Source organism: Nerophis ophidion, linkage group LG04 (genome assembly GCF_033978795.1).
Source record: "Nerophis ophidion isolate RoL-2023_Sa linkage group LG04, RoL_Noph_v1.0, whole genome shotgun sequence".
In the NCBI taxonomy this organism is placed as follows: Eukaryota; Metazoa; Chordata; class Actinopteri; order Syngnathiformes; family Syngnathidae; genus Nerophis; species Nerophis ophidion.
This window is the reverse complement of record NC_084614.1, coordinates 68802139-68825614: the sequence shown is the minus strand read 5'-3', so window position 1 is coordinate 68825614 and position 23476 is coordinate 68802139. Positions and strand designations below refer to the sequence as shown.

At 40.2% G+C, this 23476-nt stretch overlaps 1 protein-coding gene across 2 annotated transcripts in view; it reads right to left on the bottom strand.

Annotated features, from left to right (window-relative positions):
• Nucleotides 1-12361: 12361 nt before the first annotated feature.
• tmem132e (transmembrane protein 132E) overlaps nt 12362-23476 on the bottom strand; it is a 975100-nt gene continuing 963985 nt past the window's right edge. For both annotated transcript variants that reach the window (XM_061898877.1, XM_061898876.1), the window contains exon 9: nt 12362-17420. In XM_061898877.1, coding sequence (XP_061754861.1) covers nt 16341-17420 — 1080 coding nt within the window. In that variant the 3' untranslated portion in view covers nt 12362-16340. The remainder of the gene's footprint in view (nt 17421-23476) is intronic.

Genomic DNA, 23476 nt, shown 5'->3' with positions numbered 1-23476 from the left:
AAAACACAAAAGCCAATTCAGTGTTTGTTAGCAGAATTACGCAAAACGTACAAGTTATTTCTGTCTTTGTTAGTTTGTTTGCTAGCAGATTTACGCAAAACGCACGAGCTATTTCAGTGTTTGTTAGCAGAATGACGCAAAATTGTCATAAGCTATTTCAACGTTTGTTAGTTTGACAGCTATCTGAATTACGCAAAACACAAGCTATTTCTGTGTTTGTTAGCAGAATTAAGCAAAACGCACAAGCTATTTCTGTCTTTGCTAGTTTGTTAGCTAGCAGATTTACTCAAAACGCACAAGCTATTTCAGTGTTTGTTAGCAGAATTACAAAAAATTGTCATAAGCTATTCCAACGTTTGTTAGTTTGACAGCTAGCTGAATTACGCAAAACACAAGCTATTTCTGTGTTCGTTAGCAGAATTACGCAAAACGCACAAGCTATTTCTGTCTTTGTTAGTTTGTTAGCCAGCAGAATTATGCAAAATGCGCCAGCTATTTCAGTGTTTGTTAGCAGAATCACGCAAAATTGTCATAAGCTATTTCAGCGTTTGTTTTTTTATAGCTCGCAGTATTGCGCAAAAACGTCACAAGCTATTTCAGTGTTGCTAGTTTGTTTGCTAGCAGATTCACGCAAAACTCACAAGCCATTTCAGTGTTTGTTAGAAGAATTACGCAAACTAGTCATAAGCTATTTCAGCGTTTGTTAGTTTTGTTAGCTCACTGAATTACGCAAAATACAAAAGCTAATTCAGCGTTTGTTAGCAGAATTATGCAAAACGTACAAGTTATTTCTGTCTTTGTTTGTTTGCTAGCAGATTCACGCAAAACGCACAAGCTATTTCAGTGTTTGTTAGCAGAATGACGCAAAATTGTCAAAAGCTATTTTAACGTTTGTTAGTTTGACAGCTAGCTGAATTAGGCAAAACACAAGCTATTTCTGTGTTCGTTAGCAGAATTACGCAAAACGTACAAGCTATTTCTGTCTTTGTTAGTTTGTTAGCAAGCAGAATTATGCAAAATGCGCCAGCTATTTCAGTGTTTGTTAGTAGAATCACGCAAAATTGTCATTAGCTATTTCAACGTTTGTTCGTATTATAGCTCGCAATATTACGCAAAAACGTCACAAGCTATTTCAGTGTTGCTAGTTTGTTTGCTAGCAGATTTATAGAAAACGCACAAGCCATTTCAGTGTTTGTTAGAAGAATTATGCAAACTTGTCATAAGCTATTTCAGCGTTTGTTAGTTTTGTTAGCACACTGAATTACGCAAAACAAAAAAGCCAATTCAGTGTTTGTTAGCAGAATTACGCAAAACGTACAAATTATTTCTGTCTTTGTTAGTTTGTTTGCTAGCAGATTTACGCAAAACGCACAAGCTATTTCAGTGTTTGTTAGCAGAATGACGCAAAATTGTCATAAGCTATTTCAACGTTTGTTGTTTGACAGCTATCTGAAATAGGCAAAACACAAGCTATTTCTGTGTTTGTTAGCAGAATTACGCAAAACGCACAAGCTATTTCTGTCTTTGCTAGTTTGTTAGCTAGCAGATTTACTCAAAACGCACAAGCTATTTCAGTATTTGTTAGCAGAATTACAAAAAATTGTCATAAGCTATTTCAACGTTTGTTAGTTTGACAGCTAGCTGAATTAGGCAAAACACAAGCTATTTCTGTGTTCGTTAGCAGAATTACGCAAAACGTACAAGCTATTTCTGTCTTTGTTAGTTTGTTAGCTAGCAGAATTATGCAAAATGCGCCAGTTATTTCAGTGTTTGTTAGTAGAATCACACAAAATTGTCATAAGCTATTTCAACGTTTGTTCGTTTTATAGCTCGCAATATTACGCAAAAACGTCACAAGCTATTTCAGTGTTGCTAGTTTGTTTGCTAGCAGATTTATAGAAAACGCACAAGACATTTCAGTGTTTGTTAGAAGAATTATGCAAACTTGTCATAAGCTATTTCAGCGTTTGTTAGTTTTGTTAGCACACTGAATTACGCAAAACACAAAAGCCAATTCAGTGTTTGTTAGCAGAATTACGCAAAACGTACAAGTTATTTCTGTCTTTGTTAGTTTGTTTGCTAGCAGATTTACGCAAAACGCACGAGCTATTTCAGTGTTTGTTAGCAGAATGACGCAAAATTGTCATAAGCTATTTCAACGTTTGTTAGTTTGACAGCTATCTGAATTACGCAAAACACAAGCTATTTCTGTGTTTGTTAGCAGAATTAAGCAAAACGCACAAGCTATTTCTGTCTTTGCTAGTTTGTTAGCTAGCAGATTTACTCAAAACGCACAAGCTATTTCAGTGTTTGTTAGCAGAATTACAAAAAATTGTCATAAGCTATTCCAACGTTTGTTAGTTTGACAGCTAGCTGAATTACGCAAAACACAAGCTATTTCTGTGTTCGTTAGCAGAATTACGCAAAACGCACAAGCTATTTCTGTCTTTGTTAGTTTGTTAGCCAGCAGAATTATGCAAAATGCGCCAGCTATTTCAGTGTTTGTTAGCAGAATCACGCAAAATTGTCATAAGCTATTTCAGCGTTTGTTTTTTTATAGCTCGCAGTATTGCGCAAAAACGTCACAAGCTATTTCAGTGTTGCTAGTTTGTTTGCTAGCAGATTCACGCAAAACGCACAAGCTATTTCAGTGTTTGTTAGAAGGATTACGCAAACTAGTCATAAGCTATTTCAGCGTTTGTTAGTTTTGTTAGCTCACTGAATTACGTAAAACACAAAAGCTAATTCAGTATTTGCTAGCAGAATTACGCAAAATGCACAAGCTATTTCTGTCTTTGTTACTATTTTAGCGCATAACTATGCAAAAAACCTACAAGCTACTTGTGTGTTTGTTCGTTTGTTAACTAGCATATTAACGCAAAAAAGTTGCATGCTATTTCAGTGTTTGTTGTTAGCAGAATGCTACAACGTAACACGCGATTTCAACGTTGGCTAAAAAGCGCGAAAACCAGCCCAACAAATGTCCGTGTTCGTACATTTGCCAGTTAGCACTTAAGTACTAATCCGCGACATAAGCAATTTCGATAGTTGTGTAGTCATAGTATTAGACATACTTTATGAAAAAAAAAAAATTGCGATGCATATTTGTCGACTGCACAATATATTTGTTTGCTCGTTAGCTAGCATGTTTAAAAACAAACAAAAAAACTAGATTAATTTTTAGGATGAAACTTTTCCAGTTGGTGCTGTTTCACGCTTCTGTTGTGTAGCAGGGGAGGAAGTTGTGATGTGTGGCTGCCGGCCTGAGAGAATAATGTGTCTCGGATAAGAAGAAGAAGAAGAAGAAGAAGAAGAAGAAGAATCTTCTTTGTGGGATTTCGAGGAAGTGACGGCCAAACATGACATTTACTGCTGATGCTTTATGGCGTTCAAAGATCTGTGCTGTCACGGCTCCATGGCGGCCAGGCTGGAAGCATCTTGACGTGAGATCACAGCCTCCACCGTGGGGCCGGCGAGTGGAAGAAAAAAAAAAAAAAAAAGAAGAAGAAGAAAACTTCTGGAGGCATTTTGACGGACGCAAACAGGTTTGTAAAAACAACAAATAAAAAGGACAACGTCTGCGCTGATTTTCATTGCATTGAAATCTGCAAAAAAGGGAACGCTGGAGTCCTTTGGAGGCTTTAAATATGACAACTTTGATTCCCGTAACTTCTATAATGCTGGTGCAGGCAAATAAACAAGGTCTCATAACTTTGATTACCGGAATTTCTATAATGCTGGTTCAGGCAAACCAACAATGTCTCTAATAAAACTTTGATTACCGGAATTCCTATAATGCTGGTGCAGGCAAATAAACAATGTCTCTCATAAAACTTTTAATACCGTAATTTCTATAATTACGGTATAGCTCGGTTGGTAGAGTGGCCGTGCCAGCAACCTGAGGGTTGCAGGTTCGATTCCCGCTTCCGCCATCCTAGTCACTGCTGTTGTGTCCTTGGGCAAGACACTTTACCCACCTGCTCCCGGTGCTACCCACACTGGTTTAAATGTAACTTAGATATTGGGTATCACTATGTAAAGCGCTTTGAGTCACTAGAGAAAAGCGCTATATAAATATAATTCGCTTCGCTATAATGCTGGCACATGTAAACAAACAATGTCTCTTACAACTTTGATTAACGTAATTCCTATAATGCTGGTGCAGGCAAATAAACAATGTCTCTTATAAAACTTTAAATACGGTAATTTCTATATTCCTGGTGCATGCAAACAAACGATGTCTCTTACAACTTTGATTACCGTAATTTCTATAATGCTGGCACATGCAAACAAACAATGTCTCTTACAACTTTCATTAACGTAATTTCTATAAAGCTGGTGCAGGCAAATAAACAATGTCTCTTATAAAACTTTGATTACGGTAATTTCTATATTGCCGGTGCAGGCAAATAAACAAGGTCTCATAATTTTGATTACCGTAATTTTTATAATGCTGGCACATGCAAACAAACAATGTCTCTTACAACTTTGATAACCGTAATTTTTATAATGCTGGTGCAGGCAAATAAACAAGGTCTCATAACTTTGATTACCGTAATTTCTATAATGCTGGTGCAGGCAAATGAACAATGTCTCTAATAAAACTTTGATTACCGTAATTTCTTTAATGCTGGTGAAGGCCAATAAACAATGTCTCTTATAACTTTGATTATCATAACTACTATAATGCTGGTGCAGGCAAAAAAACAAGGTCTCATAACTTTGATTACCGTAATTTCTATAATGCTGTTATAGGTAAATGAACAATGTCTCTTATAACTTTGAATACCATAATTACTATAATGCTGGTGCAGGCAAATAAACAAGGTATAATAACTTTGATTACCGTAATTTATATAATGCTGGTGCAGGCAAACAAACAACGTCTCTAATAAAACTTTAATTACCGGAATTTCTATAATACTGGTGCAAGCAAATAAACATGATCTCTCATAAAATGTAATACTGTAATTTCTATAATGCTGGCACATGCAAACAAAAAATGTCTCTTACAACTTTGATTACCGTAATTTCTATAATGCTGGTGCAGGCAAATGAACAATGTCTCTAATAAAACCTTGATTACCGTAATTTCTATAATGCTGGTGAAGGCCAATAAACAATGTCTCTTATAACTTTGATTACCATAACTACTATAATGCTGGTGCAGGCAAATAAACAAGGTCTCATAACTTTGATTAGCGTAATTTCTATAATGCTGGTGCAGGCAAATGAACAATGTCTCTAATAAAACTTTGATTACCGTAATTTCTTTAATGCTGGTGAAGGCCAATAAACAATGTCTCTTATAACTTTGATTATCATAACTACTATAATGCTGGTGCAGGCAAATAAACAAGGTCTCATAACTTTGATTACCGTAATTTCTATAATGCTGGTATAGGTAAATGAACAATGTCTCTTATAACTTTGAATACCATAATTACTATAATGCTGGTGCAGGCAAATAAACAAGGTCTAAAACTTTGATTACCGTAATTTATATAATGCTGGTGCAGGCAAACAAACAAACGTCTCTAATAAAACTTTAATTACCGGAATTTCTATAATACTGGTGCAAGCAAATAAACATGATCTCTCATAAAATTTTATACTGTAATTTCTATAATGCTGGCACATGCAAACAAACAAGGTCTCATAACTTTGATTACCGTAATTTCTATAATGCTGGTGCAGGTAAATTAATAATGCCTCATAACTTTGAATTCCATAATTTCTATAATGCTGGTGCAGGCAAATAAACAAGGTCTCATAACTTTGATTACCGTAACTTCTATAATGCTGGTGCAGGCAAATCAACAATGTCTCTAATAAAACTTTGATTACTGTAATTTCTATAATGCTGGCACATGCAAACAAACAATGTCTCTTACCGCCCTGATTACCGTAATTTCTATAATGCTGGTGCATGCAAATAAACATTGTCTCTTATAAAACTTTGATTACCGTAATTTCTGTAATGCTGGTGAAGGCAAATAAACAATGTCTCTTATGACTTTGATTACTGTAATTCCTATAATGCTGGTGCAGGCAAATAAACAATGTCTCTAATAAAACTTTGATTACCATAATTTCTTTAATGCAGGTGAAGGCCAATAAACAATGTCTCTTATAACTTTGATTACCATAACTACTATAATGCTGGTGCAGGCAAATAAACAATGTCTCTTAAAAAACTTTGATTACCGTAATTTCTATAAATCTGGTGAAGGCAAATATACTTTGTCCCTTATAACTTTGATTACCGTAATTTCTGTAAAGTTGGTGCAGGCAAATAAACAATGTATCTTATAAAACATTGATTACCGTAATTGCTATAAGGCTGGTGCAGGCCAATAAACAATGTATCTTATAACTTTGATCACCGTAAGTACTATAAAGCTGGTGCAGGCAAATAAACAATGTCTCTCATCATACTTTGATTACCATAATTACTATAATGCTGGTGCAGGCCAATAAACAATGTCTCTTAAAAAACTTTGATTACCGTAATTTCTATAAAGCTGGTGCAGGCAACTATACATTGTCTCTTATAACTTTGTTTACCATAATTTCTGTAAAACTAGTGCAGGCAAATAAACAATGTCTCTTACACCTTTGATTACCGTTTTTTTCTATAACGCTGGTGCAGGCAAATAAACAATGTCGCTTATATATAAACGCATATAACCACCAAAGTCCTCTGGAAAAACAGCTGTGGCTGTAGGCAACCTCCTGATGGAGGCAAGATGGGTTGAAAAACATGAAGAAAAGCAAATTCACAGGAAAACGGGCAGGACTTACCAGTAAATCATCCACCTTCTGTCTGGGATTATTCCACAAACTGCCCGGGAATGAGTTCAGTTCCAAAATGTGGGCGCTCCTGAAATATAGAGGATCTTTGATATTTGCAAAAGATTGCTGACATTTGCTGTAGGTTCTTTAAAACAGCACAGCGCTCTTGTCGTATAAAGGATCTTTTAAACAACATTTATGGCAGTATGATGCAAAAACGATAAAAAGCTCCTGTCTATACTAAAGATCTTTGATTAATGTTTTTGGCAGTCAGTTCTTAAACACAGCAGGGCACTCCTGTCATATGGAGGATCTTTGAGTAACAGTCGGTCCTTAAAAACAGCAGAACGCGGCAATCATCTTTGACGAGCATTTATGGTAGTATGTGACTAAAAACAGCAAAGCACTCCTGTCACACACAGAGAGGATCTCTGACCAGTGTTTCTGGTAATAGGTTCTTTAAAACAGCACAGGGCTCCTGTCATAGTTAGAAGATCTTTGACAAATATTTAGGCAGTAACTTTCAAAAACAGTAGAACGCTCCTGTTAAATCAGAGGATCTGTGATTAGGCAGGCAGTTCTTAAAAATAGCAGGGCACTCCTGTCAAATAGAAATGATCTTTGTCCTTTACAGTAGGTTCTTAAAACAGCAGGACACTTTTATGGCAATATGTCTAAAAAAACAAAAACTAATAACAGTAAAATACTCCTGTCAATAAAAATGTTGTTTGATTAGTGATTTTGGCAGTGGGTTCTTAAAAACTTCAGGGCGCTCCTATCATATGAGGATCTTTGACAAATCGTAGGTCTTTAAACAGCAGGAGTCACCTCTCAAATGAATCTTCGACTAACGTTTATGGTAATATGTGACTAAAATCAGTCCAGCACTCCTGTCATACAAAGATGATCTTTGACTCATGTTTTTGGTAATAATGTCTTCAAAAAGCAGGGTGCTTCTGTTTCATGGAAGATATTTGACTAAAACCATCAGAGTGCACCTGCCAAAGAAAGGATCTTTGACTAACATTTATGGCGGCACGTGACTAAAAACAGCAGGGCGCTCCTGTCAAACAGAGAAGACTTTTCGTCCATTTTTGTTAGTACGAAGTCCTTTAAAACATCAGGAACTCCTGTCGTATAGAGGATCTTTGACTAACATGTATGGCAGAATGTTACAAAAACAGTAAAGGGCTCTTGTCTATACAGAAGATCTTTGATTAGTTTTTCTGGCAGTCAGTTCCTAAAACAGCAGGACACTCCTGACTAACTTTTATGGCAATATGTCTAAAAAAACAAAAACTAATAACAGTAGAATAATCCTGTCAAAACAAAGGATCTTTGATGACTGTTTTAGGCAGTGGGTTCTTAAAAAACTTCAGGGCACGCCTATCATATAGAGGATCTTTGACTAATAGTGGGCCCTTAAAACAACATGAGTCACCTCTCAAGACGTTTATGGTAATATGTGACTAAAAACAGCCCATCACTCCTGTCATACAAAGAGGATTTTTTTTTTTAATGGAAGATCTTTGACAAACAGTCCATGCTTAAAACCATCAGTGCACCTGCCATAGAAAGGATATTTGACTAACATTTATGGCGGCACGTGACTAAAAACAGCAGGGCGCTCCTGTCACACAGAGAAGACTTTTGCCAATGCTTTTAGTACTAAGTTATTTAAAACAGCAGGCTCTCCTGTCATATAGAGGATCTTTGACTAACATTTATGGCGGCACGTGACTAAAAACAGCAGAGCGCTCCTGTCACACAGAGAAGACTTTTGCCAATGCTTTTAGTACTAAGTTATTTAAAACAGCAGGCTCTCCTGTCATATAGAGGATCTTTGACTAACATTTATGACATGAGTGTTACAAAAAAACAGTAAAACGCTCCTGTCTGTACATAAGATCTTTTATTAGTTTTTCTGACGGTCAGTCCCTAAAACAACTCCTGACTTACTTTTTTTTAGCAATATGTCTAAAAAAACCCAAATAAAAGTAGAATACTCCTGTCAATACAAAGGATATTTGATGAGTGTTTTTGCCTGTGGGTTCTAAAAAACTTCAGGGCGCTCCTATTGTTTAGAGGATCTTTGACAAATAGTAGGTGCTTAAAACCATCAGAGTGCACCTGCCATAGGAAAAGATCTTTGACTAACATTTTCGGCAGCACGTGACTAAAAACAGCAGGGGGCTCGTCATACAGAGAAGACCTTTGGCCAACGTTTTAGTATTAGGTCTCTTAAAACAGCAGGTACTCCTGTCCATACTTGCCAACTTTGAGACCTCCGATTTTGGGAGGTGGGGGATGGGGGGCGTGGTCGGGGGTGGGGCGGAGGTGTGGTTTGGGGGCGTGGTTGGGGCGGGGGCCGTGGTTAAGAGGGGAGGGGTGTATATGTACAGCCAACGAGAGTATTTTATATATATATACAGTTAGATATGTATGAAATACTTAACTTTCAGTGAATTCTAGCCATATATATTTATTTTATTATATATATAAATAAAATAAATAGTTGAATTTCAGACGGCACCTATCAAATACACAGTAACAAAACCACAGTTGTTCTACTAACTGTACTGTGCTTGCTGGTTACTAAAAAAACAAACAACAACACTTACCTTTCACTATTTGAGTAACGTCGCTTCTGAGTTTGCAGAAGATGGCGGCAGTATGTGCTTTGCCCTGCCGTCTCTCGCTGTCAGATATGTTTGTTTTTGTGTTGTTTGCGTCTATTTTCGTCTCTGTCAGCTCACTGCTTGTGTATGACCGCCGAACACTGTTGGATCTTTGCCCCTCTCCCGCTGATATGATCCACTTTGACGTTGGTTTTTCGACGTCCTAGTCAGCTTTTTCACCTGGCCGGATTCCTGCCTTCCTTTCCCGCCTCGTGGCTCCTATCCCCCGCCACCTGCGGGCTGTGTGTCGGGCCCCACCTGGATTAGCTGCGCCCTTGGACGTGCTGGCCCCGGCCAGGTTCGGTCTTGTGAACGCAAGATCTTTGACAAACAAAACGTTTATCCTGAAGGATTTCTTCACTTCCCGCGGACTTGACTTCCTCAGTGTGACGGAAACATGGCTGAGAGCCGGTGAGTCCGCCCCTCTTAATGAACTTCTGCCTCCGGAGTGTTCTTACTTTAATTCTCCGCGGTCGTCCGGCCGAAAAGGAGGAGGATTAGCAGTCATTTTTAAAAATGACTTTAAATGCCGTCAGCTTCGCCTGCAATCCTCCTTTTCGTGCTTCGAACTGTGCATGTTTGAGCTGCGGGGAGGGGAGAGGTGGGGGGCGTGGCCTCCAGCTCCTGCTGAATTTCTGGATATTTTTGGGAGAAAATTTCTTCCGGGAGGTTTTCGGGAGAGGTATTGAATTCCGGGAGTCTCCCGGAAAATCCGGGAGGGTTGGCAAGTATGCTCCTGTCATATGGAGGATCTTTAGCTAAGAATTGGTCTCAAGAAACAGTGGAGCGCTCCTGTCATATAGAGAAGATCTTTGACTCATGTTTCTAGCATAGCGTAATAGATCTTTGAAATTTGCAGTAGGTTCCTGAAAACAGCAGAGCACTCCTGTCATATAGAAAGGATCTTTTGACTGTTTATGGCAGCATGTCTAAAAAAGTGAAGTGAAGTGAATTATATTTATGTAGCGCTTTTCTCAAGTGACTCAAAGCGCTTTACATAGTGACACCCAATATCTAAGTTACATTTAAACCAGTGTGGGTGGCACTGGGAGCAGGTGGGTAAAGTGTCTTGCCCAAGGACACAACGGCAGTGACTAGGATGGCACAAGCGGGAATCAAACCTGCAACCCTCAAGTTGCTGGCACGGCCACTCTACCAACCGAGCTATGCCGCTGTTTAAAAAAAAAAAAAAAAAAAAAACAGCTGAGGGCTCCTGTCATATAGAAGATCTTTGACCAAAGCATGCAAGTGTGTCGACATATTACTTATGTTTGAATGTGAATATATATTATTCATTTGGTGAAGCAACATATAAAAGTATGACATTATACACAAAATAAGTTTCTATTTTAAGCACTGATAGCACAAAAAAATATTAAATTAAAAATGGTTACTTCCTTTTTACTTAAGTTGGGAAACCAAACCTTTCTCTTCAGTGTTAACCAAAAGAAAAAAAACATTACACCTTTTAGTGCAGGATTGCATTTTCTTTAGTATTTTACATAGAACAGGAAAATACAAGGATTTGTTTTGCAAGAGAATACAGGAAATAGATCAGTGCTCTGTACATGAACAAGGTGGTCAGTGTGTGTGTGTGTGTGTGTGTGTGTGTTTGGCGGCGACTAAGTTTTTAGTAGCAGCTGGAAAATCCAAAGATACAAACACCCGAGCAACGGTACAAAAGCAAAAGAAAAAGGCAGAACATGGAACCATGAAAGAACGGAACATGGCAACATATTTACATGAGAAGCGATAAGACGCAGCTGCTAGCAGACACTAAATCTGTTCCCTTGTCGTTGTTGTTATGAAGTGATGAATTCAAACATCCTGAGAGAGTCAACCAAATGACGACGCATGCAGAGACCCTTAAAGACCCTAATCCAGACGCATGAAAGGATCCATGTACACGCAGAATCTATATGGTGGATTACATAGTTGTGGTCAAAAGTTTAGATACACTTGTAAAGAAGATAATGTCATGGCTCTTATTTTTTTGTGATAGAGTGATTGGAGCACATACTTGTTGGTCACAAAAACATTCTTGAAGTTTGGTTCTTTTATGAATTTATTATGGGTCTACTGAAAACGGGAGCAAATCTGCGCCAGCGACCCCAAAAGGGACAAATGGTAGAAAATGGCTAGATGGATCTGCTGGGTCAAAAGTATACATACAGCAATGTTAATATTTGGTTACGTGTCCCTTGGCAAGTTTCACTGCAATAAGGCACTTTTGGTAGCCATCCACAAGCTTCTGATTGAATTTTTGACCACTCCTCTTGACAAAATTGGTGCAGTTCACCTAAATTTGTTGGTTTTCCGACATGGACTTGTTTCTTCAGCATTGTCCACATGGAGAACGATAAGACCTTCTGAAGGAAAGCTCTGTGGTGACATGAAACAACAATTGAGCTGTTTGGCCACAATTCCCAGCAATATGTTTGGAGGAGAAAAAGTGAGGCCTTTAATCCAAGGAACACCATGCCTACCGTCAAGCATGGTGGTGGTAGTTTTACGCTCTGGGCCTGTTTTGCTGACAATGAAACTGGTGCTTTACAGAGAGTAAATGGGACAATGAAAAAGGAGGATTGCCTCCAAATTCTTCAGGACAACCTAAAAACATCAGCCCGGAGGTTGGGTCTTGGGCGCAGTTGGGTGTTCCAACAGGACAATGACCCCAAACACATATCGAAAGTGGAAAAGGAATGGCTAAATCAGGCTAGAACTAAGGTTTTGGAATAGCCTTCCCAAAGTCCTGACAATGCTGAAGAAACAAGTCAATGTCAGAAATCCGACATATTTAGCTGAACTGCACCAATTTTGTCAAGAGGAGTGGTCAAAAATTTAACCAGAAGCTTGTGGATGGCTACCAAAAGCGCCTTATTGCAGTGAAACTTGCCAAGGGACATGTAACCAAATATTACAATTTTTGACGCAGCACAGATTTTCAGTACACCCATAATAAATTCATAAAAGAACCAAACTTTATAAATGTTTTTTGTGACCAACAAGTATGTGATCCAATCACTCAATCCCCCCCAAAAAAGAGTTGTAGAAATGATTGGAAACTCAAGACAGCCATGACCTTATGTTCTTAACATTTTTATGTAGACTTTTGACCATGACTGTATATGCTTGTGTTGTGGAAAAAAATAAATAAGCAGTTTGGTTATTTATTTATAATTCTTGGAGCAAAGTTTTTTTGAAAATCTTGCATGGTCTACAAAAAGCGAGAGCCGATACATTAAAATATAAAAATGGCTGGGTTTGTTTTTTAAATTGGATTTGGTGGAGGTCAGGCACTCTCAAGGCGCATTTTTGCAGGGGAAAAATGCTTTCCGGACTAAATGAAATGGACGTGTTGTCCTTCAAATCAAATAGAGACGATTTTAAAAAGCAAAAATGCAGAGCTTGTTTTTGCCGAAACAAATCTGGATTGGGTCTTTAAAGAATCCACCGGGGCAACAGACACCAAAAATGCAGTTCTTTCTCAGCACAACGAAGGTGTCCCAATCCGCTTTGAGACTTACCCAATCCCTTAAAGCGGTCTAAAAAAACAAAACAACAACAACTATTTTGTCTCATGGTGTGTGGAATAAAATAAAATGAAAAAAAAAAGGATCTTAAAGAAACTTCAAAACGCCCTCAGCTCAAAACTGGAGCCCAATGCCGAAAAAGCACAATTTATCAAAACGCCTTTTTGTCGTATATTTCTTTTCTTCGCTTTCTGAAGCCGTGTTATTTCGAAATGTCATCGGCAACCTGAGATAAATCCACAGGGATGACACCGAATCCAGATTACACGGATTATATAAAACGACGGATGACATGTAGTCCAGATGAAAGGTTACAGGAGAATACATGTCATTTGTGACTTATGTTTTACATCGGGAGCCGTTTTACACTCCACCTGGACCATGTGCAAACCACGTTAGGTGCAACCCGGATGACGTCATGGCCAGATTTCCTGTGTTGTTTTCACAGGGATGCCACGTTAGAAATGACGCAACATCGATTGTATGTCGCTCCTGTCAAATAGAGGATCTTTGACTCACATTTGTGTCTCCAAAATCAGCAGAAGATACGAAAGTGTGTCAACATATTGCTTTCCTTTGATGTGTTTTATTATTGGTTTAGTAAAATAAAAACACACACAAAATAAGAATAATGTATGTGCCCTTTAGTGGAATGTGCCAGTCTTATCTTGTGTTGATCCCTAAAAAGTCTTGATACTATAAGTATTGTACACACCAGCTGTTTTGATTGTAATGTGCTTTTAAAAAGTAATTTTCGTTTCCAAATTTGAAAGTGTCTAAAGATCGCTAACGCTAGCTAGTAAATTAGCATCAAGCCATTTTGAAAAAGGCAGCCTCACTTTTGATCGCTTTCTATCAGGCATACTTGCTTGGTTGGCATGGAAACTAACATACGCTAACATATAAAATGTCTTATGATGGCATTATACAATTATTCATTAATTGTATATATATTTTTACGTACACTGTAAACAAATCTGTAGATTTTACAGTAAAAAAACAGCTGTGAGGTTTGCCAAAATTTTACCGTAAAAAGTACAATGTTTTTCTTTACAGCATGTGCATGAAAATAAAAATCTGTTTTAATGTTTTGATTGTAAAATCTATGTTTTTTTTTTTTTTGCTTTTACGGTGTATTGCCACATTTTTTTTTTTTCAAATCAGTTTTTATCAATAAGCCATTTTCCATTTCCATTCTCAATTGCTCTGTTGGTTTTTTATTCTGAATGTTGCTGGGCTGGGTTTGGTTCTGGAATTGGATATGAGTTATTAAGGTATCACTGTGTATTATTTTGTCGGACTGATTAATAAAAAAACTAACAAAAATGTATTCAATAAAAATTTTATAGTAAAATTTTTTTTTTAAAGGAATAACCTGTTTTAAAATCCTGACTCGCTTATTTTGATTTTAACAAAAACATTTTTTCAGGAATGTAGGATAACATAATTGTTGCAATTTTAGATCAATTTTAAAAGATAAAAAAAAATGGCATACATTACATGTATTCTTTTTCTGTCAGAATTATTAGTCAACTACATTTAGTAAGAAAAGACACTTATGAATGAATTAATTCATTAATTCCATTTAATGCAGCGGACCAGATGTGGCCCCTGGGCTTTGACTTTGAAACCTGAGGCAATCTGACTGAATCTGTTCCGAGTGCTCGTTTCCCTGCCAAGTGTTTGAGTCGGTGCCGACTGGTTTGCCAAACGGGCGTGACGCTCTATGGCAATGTTAATTTATCCGTGACTCGGTACCCGGTAGTACAGCCGGAATTCGGTCCGTGCCTCTAAAAGTACCAAATACATGTTACACAGAATTTGAACGACCCAAATTCACATTTTTTGAAAACGTCACCAGATAATTAGTGGCATGTGCGATAACACACAACTTAGCTTGCACATCACCCAGGTTAATCTTTTTACTCGGGAATTACATTTCACCCACACACACGTCTGTCGTTTGCATCCGAATACTTTGGAGAAAAAAAAAAGAAAAAATATGACGACCGAAATCACCAACACACACTACGTCTCTCCGCTGGCCTTCTTGTGGATTAACGCTGACATTAGAATTTTTTTTATGCTCCGGATAAAAACAAATTTGGGGTGTGGGGCAAAAATTCTGCAATTTCCAACTATAACAGTCAAACAGTTCTTTCCAAAAATAAAAATAATAATAATTTAAAAAAACAGCTACAATTTTCATGGCGCTTTTTTGTCTGTGCAAGCAGCCGTCTTAGATATATATTTCTGTATATATGTCAATATATACACAGCAGAGAGGAATGTTTGCATGTATGTGACATCATCATGGCATGCGCATAATGCATGAGTATATTCTTACCACATTTACAAATTTGGGTGATGAAAATGGCAATAATCATAATAATAATAATAAATAATAATAGTTGTAAGTGACGCCGTCCATGCAAAGATCCTCGCCACGCACAGAGCTGCTTGCTACGGGGTAAGACGCTGCACGCACACACACGCTACCGGTGCGCCGTGACCTGTGTGTGTGTTAGTAAGGCATCGGAACTGTCCTGGGGCCAGTAGGAAGGGGATTCATATGCCAACCCCCCCGTTCGTCACGGTTGACCTGACACGTGAAACGTGACAAATAGTGTGTGTGTGTGGAGGGAGGGTTGCACTATCCACATTCGCCGCCAGATGGCAGCGGAGTGCTGAGTATCTTATAATGTGTTTTGTGGCGTTTCCAACTTGGGAGTGGCCCTTTCCACCATTTTCAGCAGTTAGCATTGCCTCCCAGAAATGTGGCCGTATGATCGCTTCCTTACCGTACGTACTGGTGTAGTAGTGGCAAGTAGAAGGAGGGCAGTGGATTGTGTAGAAAAACGTAAGCGGTGAGTACAAATGATATCTGTGCAGCTGACACAAAAGAAGATGACGAAAAAGTACGGCCGTTGACTCTTTTCCTACTTTGGCAAAGAAAAAAAAAATAGAATAAAGAAGTTTAGCCTTTAATGAGAGTGTTTTTGTAGTGTTCATCAAAGGCCTCTTTGCTCGCGTCCACTTCCACTGAAGCCCAAAGAAGCTAGCGCCTGGCTTAGATCTTCAAGATCGTCCGTCTTTGGCTTCCTTCTGCGTCCTCACTTCCTTTTTTAAATATAATTTCTGTTTTTTTGTTGTTGTTGCTCCTCAGTGGCGAGTGCGAGCGTGTCGAAGATCACAGCACTGTGCAAAAACGAACGGAACAAAGCAAAACTTACCGAGTCCGTGAAAGGTTTTGGTCTTCCACTGCGGCGGGAGGGGGGTTGGTGGGGGGGAGGGAGGGGGAACGGGTAAAAAGGAGAGCGCGGCGCCTCGGCTCTCAGGCGATTTCTTTTATTCTGCGCATGTAGTCGTGCAGTTCCTCGGGGTCCTGGAAGCCCATGTCCTGGCACACCCACTGGATGTCCTCCTCGTCCGCGACGGGGATGGAGTTGTAGGGCAGGTCCTCGGAGGGCAGCGTGGTAAAGGTGGTGAACTTGACCCGCTTGCGCTTGGACGTGGGCGAGCTGGCGTCCTCGCCGTTCTCTTTGGTGGAGCCGCCGGAGCTGCCGTCGCCGCGCCCGTGCACCTGGCTCTGCACGCTGGTCTGGGAGCTGCCGCTGCTGTGGTGGTCGCCGTGGCAACAGGTCTGGACGCCCTCCAGGGGGTTGCCGGGGCTCTCCGCCTGCTGCGGCGACAGGTCGCACTGCGCCCGCAGCGGCTGGCCGTTGCCCAGGAAGACCCAGTGGTGGGAGTGGTCCATGTTGGCCTGGCCCTCCGGAGGAATCCGCTTGTGGCGGTACTTGAGCACGAAGACGATGCAGTTGATGAGGAAGACCAAGATGGCGAGGCAGAAGACGCCCAGGAGGGCGTACATGCCGATCTCCAGGTCGGTCATGTTGCGACGCGAGTGTACAAAGTCGTCGTCCTCGTCCTCTTCTTCCTCGTCCATCTCAGTGGGCGGCTCCTGGTTGCTGATGGTGGGGAAGTTGGTGTAATCGATGGGAACGCTGGCGGGCTGCTCGTTGGACGTCTCGTAAATCCGCCCGCTTACGTTGGGATCCAGGACAGGACGTCGGGTAACAGGGGCCGACTCCGCTTCTCCCTCGGTGGTCACCTCCTCTTCGGAGTCGTCCTCCGGGCCGAAGCGGACCTTGACGTGGATGCCGGCCGAGGCGATGACGCTCTTGCGCTTGGTCTTCTGGCAGGCCTCGCCGATGGTCATCTCCACGCGCACCACTTCGCCGGAGCCCTCGCCTTCTGCCACCACCACGGGCCAACGCTGCTGGGGCTCCTGGGACACCGACGCCACCTTGTCGTCCAGCGAGGAGGCGTTGAAGTTGTAGTCTTTGGGATCGAAGTAAGTCAGCGTGGCGGCCGTGTTGTCGCTGAAGAACATCCAGACGGACAGACTGGCCTCCTGTCGGCGAAGGAGACACAAAAACAAGATCAGGTTGCGTTTAACTGCCGGCGATTCATTGCGGTCAAAAATAAGACTCTGTAGTGGAATTTCTGACCTTTATACCATATTTTGTGTCTGTTTTAGTCCAAAAAGAAAGTCTATCGAAAAGCCTCTGAATCACTGGAAGAGCATATGTAGGTGAAAGTTTAATTTTTGGTCTTTCTAACCATTCTACAAAATGTTTTGTTTGTTATGACTAAGGGATCCAAGGTCGTTGCAGAGCTAGCAGTTGCAAAACAACAGGACCTTGAGACATGAGGGAAACAAATAAAATGCCAGTAGACCAATATTTGATATGATTTTGCTTGATTCTGGATCCTCCGGAGGACGCTGTCTGTTTGCATGGGCAATTCAATCCAACTCTCTACTTTTGATTATGGGTAAATAAAGGTTTTGTACTAAATCCACTTTGTTTGCTGTTTAAGCTTCGGACCATCCACCACAACACTTTTCCTCTACGGATCTACTTTTCCTCAAATTGGAGCTACTGCTGCAAGAAACTGTGAAAACCCCACTCGAGATAGACGTAATGGAGACCCAATATGTCTGAGAGGAGACTGAGGGCAGTGAAAAAAATCGCAGTTCTTTGAAAAAAACCAAAAACCCTGCAAAACTTTGGCCCCATTGAACACATCAGTCGGGGCGCTAACAAGAAAAAACACAAAATGAGGGTCTCAAAAGGAATTTTATCCAAGAGGAGACCGAGGGCGGCAGCGAGAAACCTGAGCTTTGAAGAAAAATTACAAAAATCCTGCAACGTTGAAGGCAGTTGATAAGAGACAAGATGACAAAACACAATATTAAGGAAACTGAAAACCCCACCGTGTTGAGCACATGCGATAAAAACTACAAAAATAGAGGACGAGGGCCCCATGACGGTAAGAAGACAATTTTTTTGAAAAAACACTGAAGGCAATGAGAAAACAGAGCACTACTAGTTTGAGCGCCCTACACTTTGAACGAATCGGTCCATAGCAGACATGCTAACAAACAAGAATAATGGAGAAAAAACAGGGTCTCCAGATAATTGTTATGGTGGCCCATTTGACCTGAGGAGACTGAGGGCAGCGGGAAAATCCCACTAGTTTAAAAAAAACAACAACAAAAAAAAAAACCTGCAAACCTCAGCCCCGTTGAACACATCGGTCGATGAGCTAACAAAAAACAACACCGGAAAAAAAATTAGGGACTCATAAGAAATTTTATCCGAGAGGAGACTGAGGGCGTCAGCGAGAAAATCGAGCTTCACTTGCTTCGGTTTGGAGGAAAAACTGCAAAAACCCTGCCGCGTTGAAGGCATCAGGTGATAAGAGACAAGCTGACAAAACACAATAGTAAGGAAACTGTGAAAACCCCACCGTGTTGAGCACATGCGAACAAACTACAAAAATGGAGAACGAGGGCCCCATGATGGTAAGAAGATCATTTTTTATTGAGAAAACACTGAAGGCAGTGAGAAAAAAAGAGCGCCACTAGCTTGAGCGTCCCACACTTTGAACGAAACGGTTTATAGCAGACACGCTAACAAACAAGAAGATTGGAGAAGAATCAGCGTCTGCGCTAACAAAAAACAACACTGGAAAAAAATGAGGGTCTCATAAGGAATTTTATCCGAGAGGAGACTGAGGGCGGCAGTGAGAAAATCAAGCTTCACTTGCTTCAGTTTGGAGGGAAAAAATCCAAAAACCTTGCCACGTTGAAGGCATCAGTTGATAAGAGACAAGCTGAAAAAACACAATATTAAAGCCACTTTGAATGCATCAGTCAATAGGAGAGACTCACAAACAGGAACAATGAAGAACATAAAAGGCTCTCGAGACGTCATGGTAACCAATTTTATCTGAGACTGAGGGCCTTAGAAAAATCGCAGAAGTTTTGTTGTAACATTACAAATGCATTCTAACATTTTTAAAATGTTCCTCTTGTCATAATTGTGAATTATACTCACAATATAACATCTTTATCTCTTGTAATAAACAGTAACAAAATCTCCGCCCTTTTGAACGCATAAGTCAATGGGAGAAACATAACCGAAGGCAACATTGGTGAAGAATGAGGGTCTCCAGAGCAATTTTATCCAAGAAGAGACTAATGGCATTGAGAAAATTGCATAAGTGAAGAAAAAAAACTGCAAAACGTTCGCCTCTTTGAACGCATCAGTCAATGGGAGACACGCTAACAAAAGACAACATTGGAGAAAAATAAGAGTCTCGGGATAAATTTCATGCAAGAGGAGACTTAGGGCAGCGGAAAAATTTGTCTAGGTTGGAAAAAACCTGCAAAACCCCTGCCCCTTTGAATGCATCAGTCGATGGGAGACGCGCTAACCAAAGACAACATTGGAGAAGAATGAGGGTCTCTAGAGCAATTTTATTCAACAGGAGACTGAGGGCAGCGAAAAAAATCGCACAAGTAAGAAAAATACTGCAAAACTTCCGCCCTTTAGAACGAGACAGTCAATGGGAGACACGTTAACCAAAGACAGCATTGGAGAAAAAGGAGAGTCTCTAAAACAGTGGTTCTTAACCTTATTTGAGATACGGAACCCCACCGGTTTCATATGCGCATTCACCGAACCCTTCTGTAGTGAAAAATAAAATGTTTTTTTTTGTTTTCAAATTCAAGACAAAGTTATGTTGTTTTAAAATGAACCGTGCATCAACATTACCTTGTTTACAGAACAAAACCAACACAGTGCGTAAACTCACACAAGCAAATCAGTCGTACTTCTGCTGTTGCCGTATCCATAAAGCCGATAGGGAGAAGTTTTTATTTACACGGTGAGTTGGGTGTGTCCGGAGGCTCTGTCGAACCCCTGAGACTGACTCACCGAACCCCTAGGGTTCGATCGAACCCAGGTTAAGAACCACTGCTCTAAAACAATTATCTCCAAGAGGAGACTGAGGGCAGCGAGAAAATTGCATAAGTTAGAAAAAAACTGCAAAACCTCTGTCCCTTTTGAACGCATCAATCGATGGGAGACACGCTAACCAAAGACAACATTGGAGAAAAATTAGGGTCTCTAGAGCAATTTTATCCAAAAGGAGACTGAGAGCAGCGAGAAAATCGCATAAGTGAGAAAAAACTGCAAAACCTCTGCCACTTTGAACGCATCAGTCAATGGGAGACATCCTAACAGAAGATAGCATTGGAGAAAAAGGAGGATCTCTAAAAAAATTATATCCAAGAGGAGACTGAGGGTAGCGAGAAAATTGCATAAGTTAGAAAACTGCAAAACCTCTGCCCCTTTGAACGCATCAATCGATGGGAGACACGCTAACAAAAGACAACATTGGAGAAAAATTAGGGTCCCTAGATCAATTTTATCCAAGAATAGAGTGAGAGCAGCGAAAAAATCACAGAAGTTACAAAAAACCTGCAAAACCGCCACCTCTTTGACACATCAGTCGATAGGAGACACGCTAACCAAAGGAGAAATTGCATAAGTTAGAAAAAAAACTGCAAAACCTCAGTCCCTTTGAACGCATCAATCGATGGGAGACGCGCTAACCAAAGACATTGGAGAAAAATTTGGGTCTCTAGAGCAAATTTTTTCCAAAAGGAGACTGAGGGCAGCGACAAAATCGAATAAGTTATAAAAAAAAATGCAACACCTCCGCCCTTTTGAATGCATCAGTCAATGGGAGACACACTAAGCAAAGACAACATTGGAGAAAAATGAAGGTCTCTAGAGCAATTTTATCCAAGAGGAGACTGAGGGCTGCGAGAAAATCGCGTAAGTGAGAAAAAAAAACTGGAAAACCTCCACCACTTTGAACACATCAGTCATTGGGAGACACCCTAGCCAAAGACAGCATTGGAGAAAAAGGAGGGTCTCTAAAACAATTATATCCAAGAGGAGACTGAGGTTAGCGAGAAAATTGCATAAGTTAGAAAAGTGCAAAACCTCTGCCCCTTTGAACGCATCAATCGATGGGAGACACGCTAACCAAAGACAACATTGGAGAAAAATTAGGGTCTCTAGAGCAATTTTATCCAAAAGGAGACTGAGAGCAGCGAGAAAATCGCATAAGTGAGAAAAAACTGCAAAACCTCTGCCACTTTGAACGCATCAGTCAATGAGAGACATCCTAACAGAAGACAGCATTGGAGAAAACAACAATTATATCCAAGAGGAGACTGAGGGTAGCGAGAAAATTGCATAAGTTAGAAAACTGCAAAACCTCTGCCCCTTTGAACGCATCAATCGATGGGAGACACGCTAACAAAAGACAACATTGGAGAAAAATTAGGGTCTCTAGATCAATTTTATCCAAGAATAGAGTGAGAGCAGCGAAAAAATCGCAGAAGTTACAAAAAACCTGCAAAACCGCCACCTCTTTGACACATCAGTCGATAGGAGACACGCTAACCAAAGGAGAAATTGCATAAGTTAGAAAAAAACTGCAAAACCTCAGTCCCTTTGAACGCATCAATCGATGGGAGACACGCTAACCAAAGACAACATTGGAGAAAAATTTGGGTCTCTAGAGCAAATTTTTTCCAAAAGGAGACTGAGGGCAGCGATAAAATCGAATAAGTTATAAAAAAAAATGCAACACCTCCGCCCCTTTGAATGCATCAGTCAATGGGAGACACACTCAGCAAAGACAACATTGGAGAAAAATGAAGGTCTCTAGACCAATTTTATCCAAGAGGAGACTGAGGGCTGCGAGAAAATCGCGTAAGTGAGAAAAACAACTGAAAAACCTCCACCACTTTGAACACATCAGTCATTGGGAGACACCCTAGCCAAAGACAGCATTGGAGAAACAGGAGGGTCTCTAAAACAATTATATCCAAGAAGAGACCGAGGGCAGCGAGAAAATTGCATAAGTTAAAAAAACAACTACTAAACCTCCACAGCTCTGAACACATCAGTCGATGGGAGATACGCTAACCAAAGAAAACATTGGAGAAAAATTAGGGTCTCTAGAACAATTTTATTCAAAAGGAGACCGAGGGCAGCGAGAAAATCGCACAATTTAGAAAAAAACTGCAAAACCTCTGACCGTTTGAACGCATCAGTCTATGGGAGACACCGTAACCAAAGACAACATTGGAGAAAAAAATTGTGTCTCTAGAGTAATTTTATCCATGAGGAGACTGGGGGCAGCGAGAAAATTGCAAAGGTTATAAAAAAAATGCAACACCTCCGCCCTTTTGAATGCATCAGTCCATTGGAGACATACTAAGCAAAGACAACATTGGAGAAAAAAGGTCTCCAGAGCAATTTTATCCAAGAGGAGACTGAGGGCAGCGAGAAAATCGTGCAAGTGAGAAAAAACTGCAAAACCTACGCCATTTGGAACACATCAGTCAATGGGAGACACCCTGGCCAAAAACAGCATTGGAGAAAAAGGAGGGTCTCTAAAACAATTATATCCAAGAGGAGACCGTGGGCAGCGAGAAAATTGCATAAGTTAGAAAAAAACTGCAAAACCTCCGCCCCTTTGAACGCATCAATCGATGGGAGACACGCTAACAAAAGACAACATGGGAGAAAAATTAGGGTCTCGAGAACAATTTTATCCAAAAGGAGACTGAGGGCAGCGAGAAAATCGCACAAGTTAGAAAAAAACTGCAAAACATCCGACCGTTTGAACGCATCTGTCGATGGGAGACACCCAAACCAAAGACAACATTGGAGAAAAAAAATGTGTCTCTAGAGCAATTTTATCCAAGAGGAGACTGAGGGCAGCGAGAAAATTGCATAAGTTATAAAAAAAATGCAACACCTCCACCCCTTTGAATGCATCAGTCAATGGGAGACACACTAAGCAAAGACAACATTGGAGAAAAAAGGTCTCTAGAGCAATTTTATCCAAGAGGAGACTGAGGGCAGCGAGAAAATCGTGCAAGTGAGAAAAAACTGCAAAACCTACGCCATTTGGAACACATCAGTCAATGGGAGACACCCTGGCCAAAAACAGCCTTGGAGAAAAAGGAGGGTCTCTAAAACAATTATATCCAAGAGGAGACCGTGGGCAGCGAGAAAATTGCATAAGTTAGAA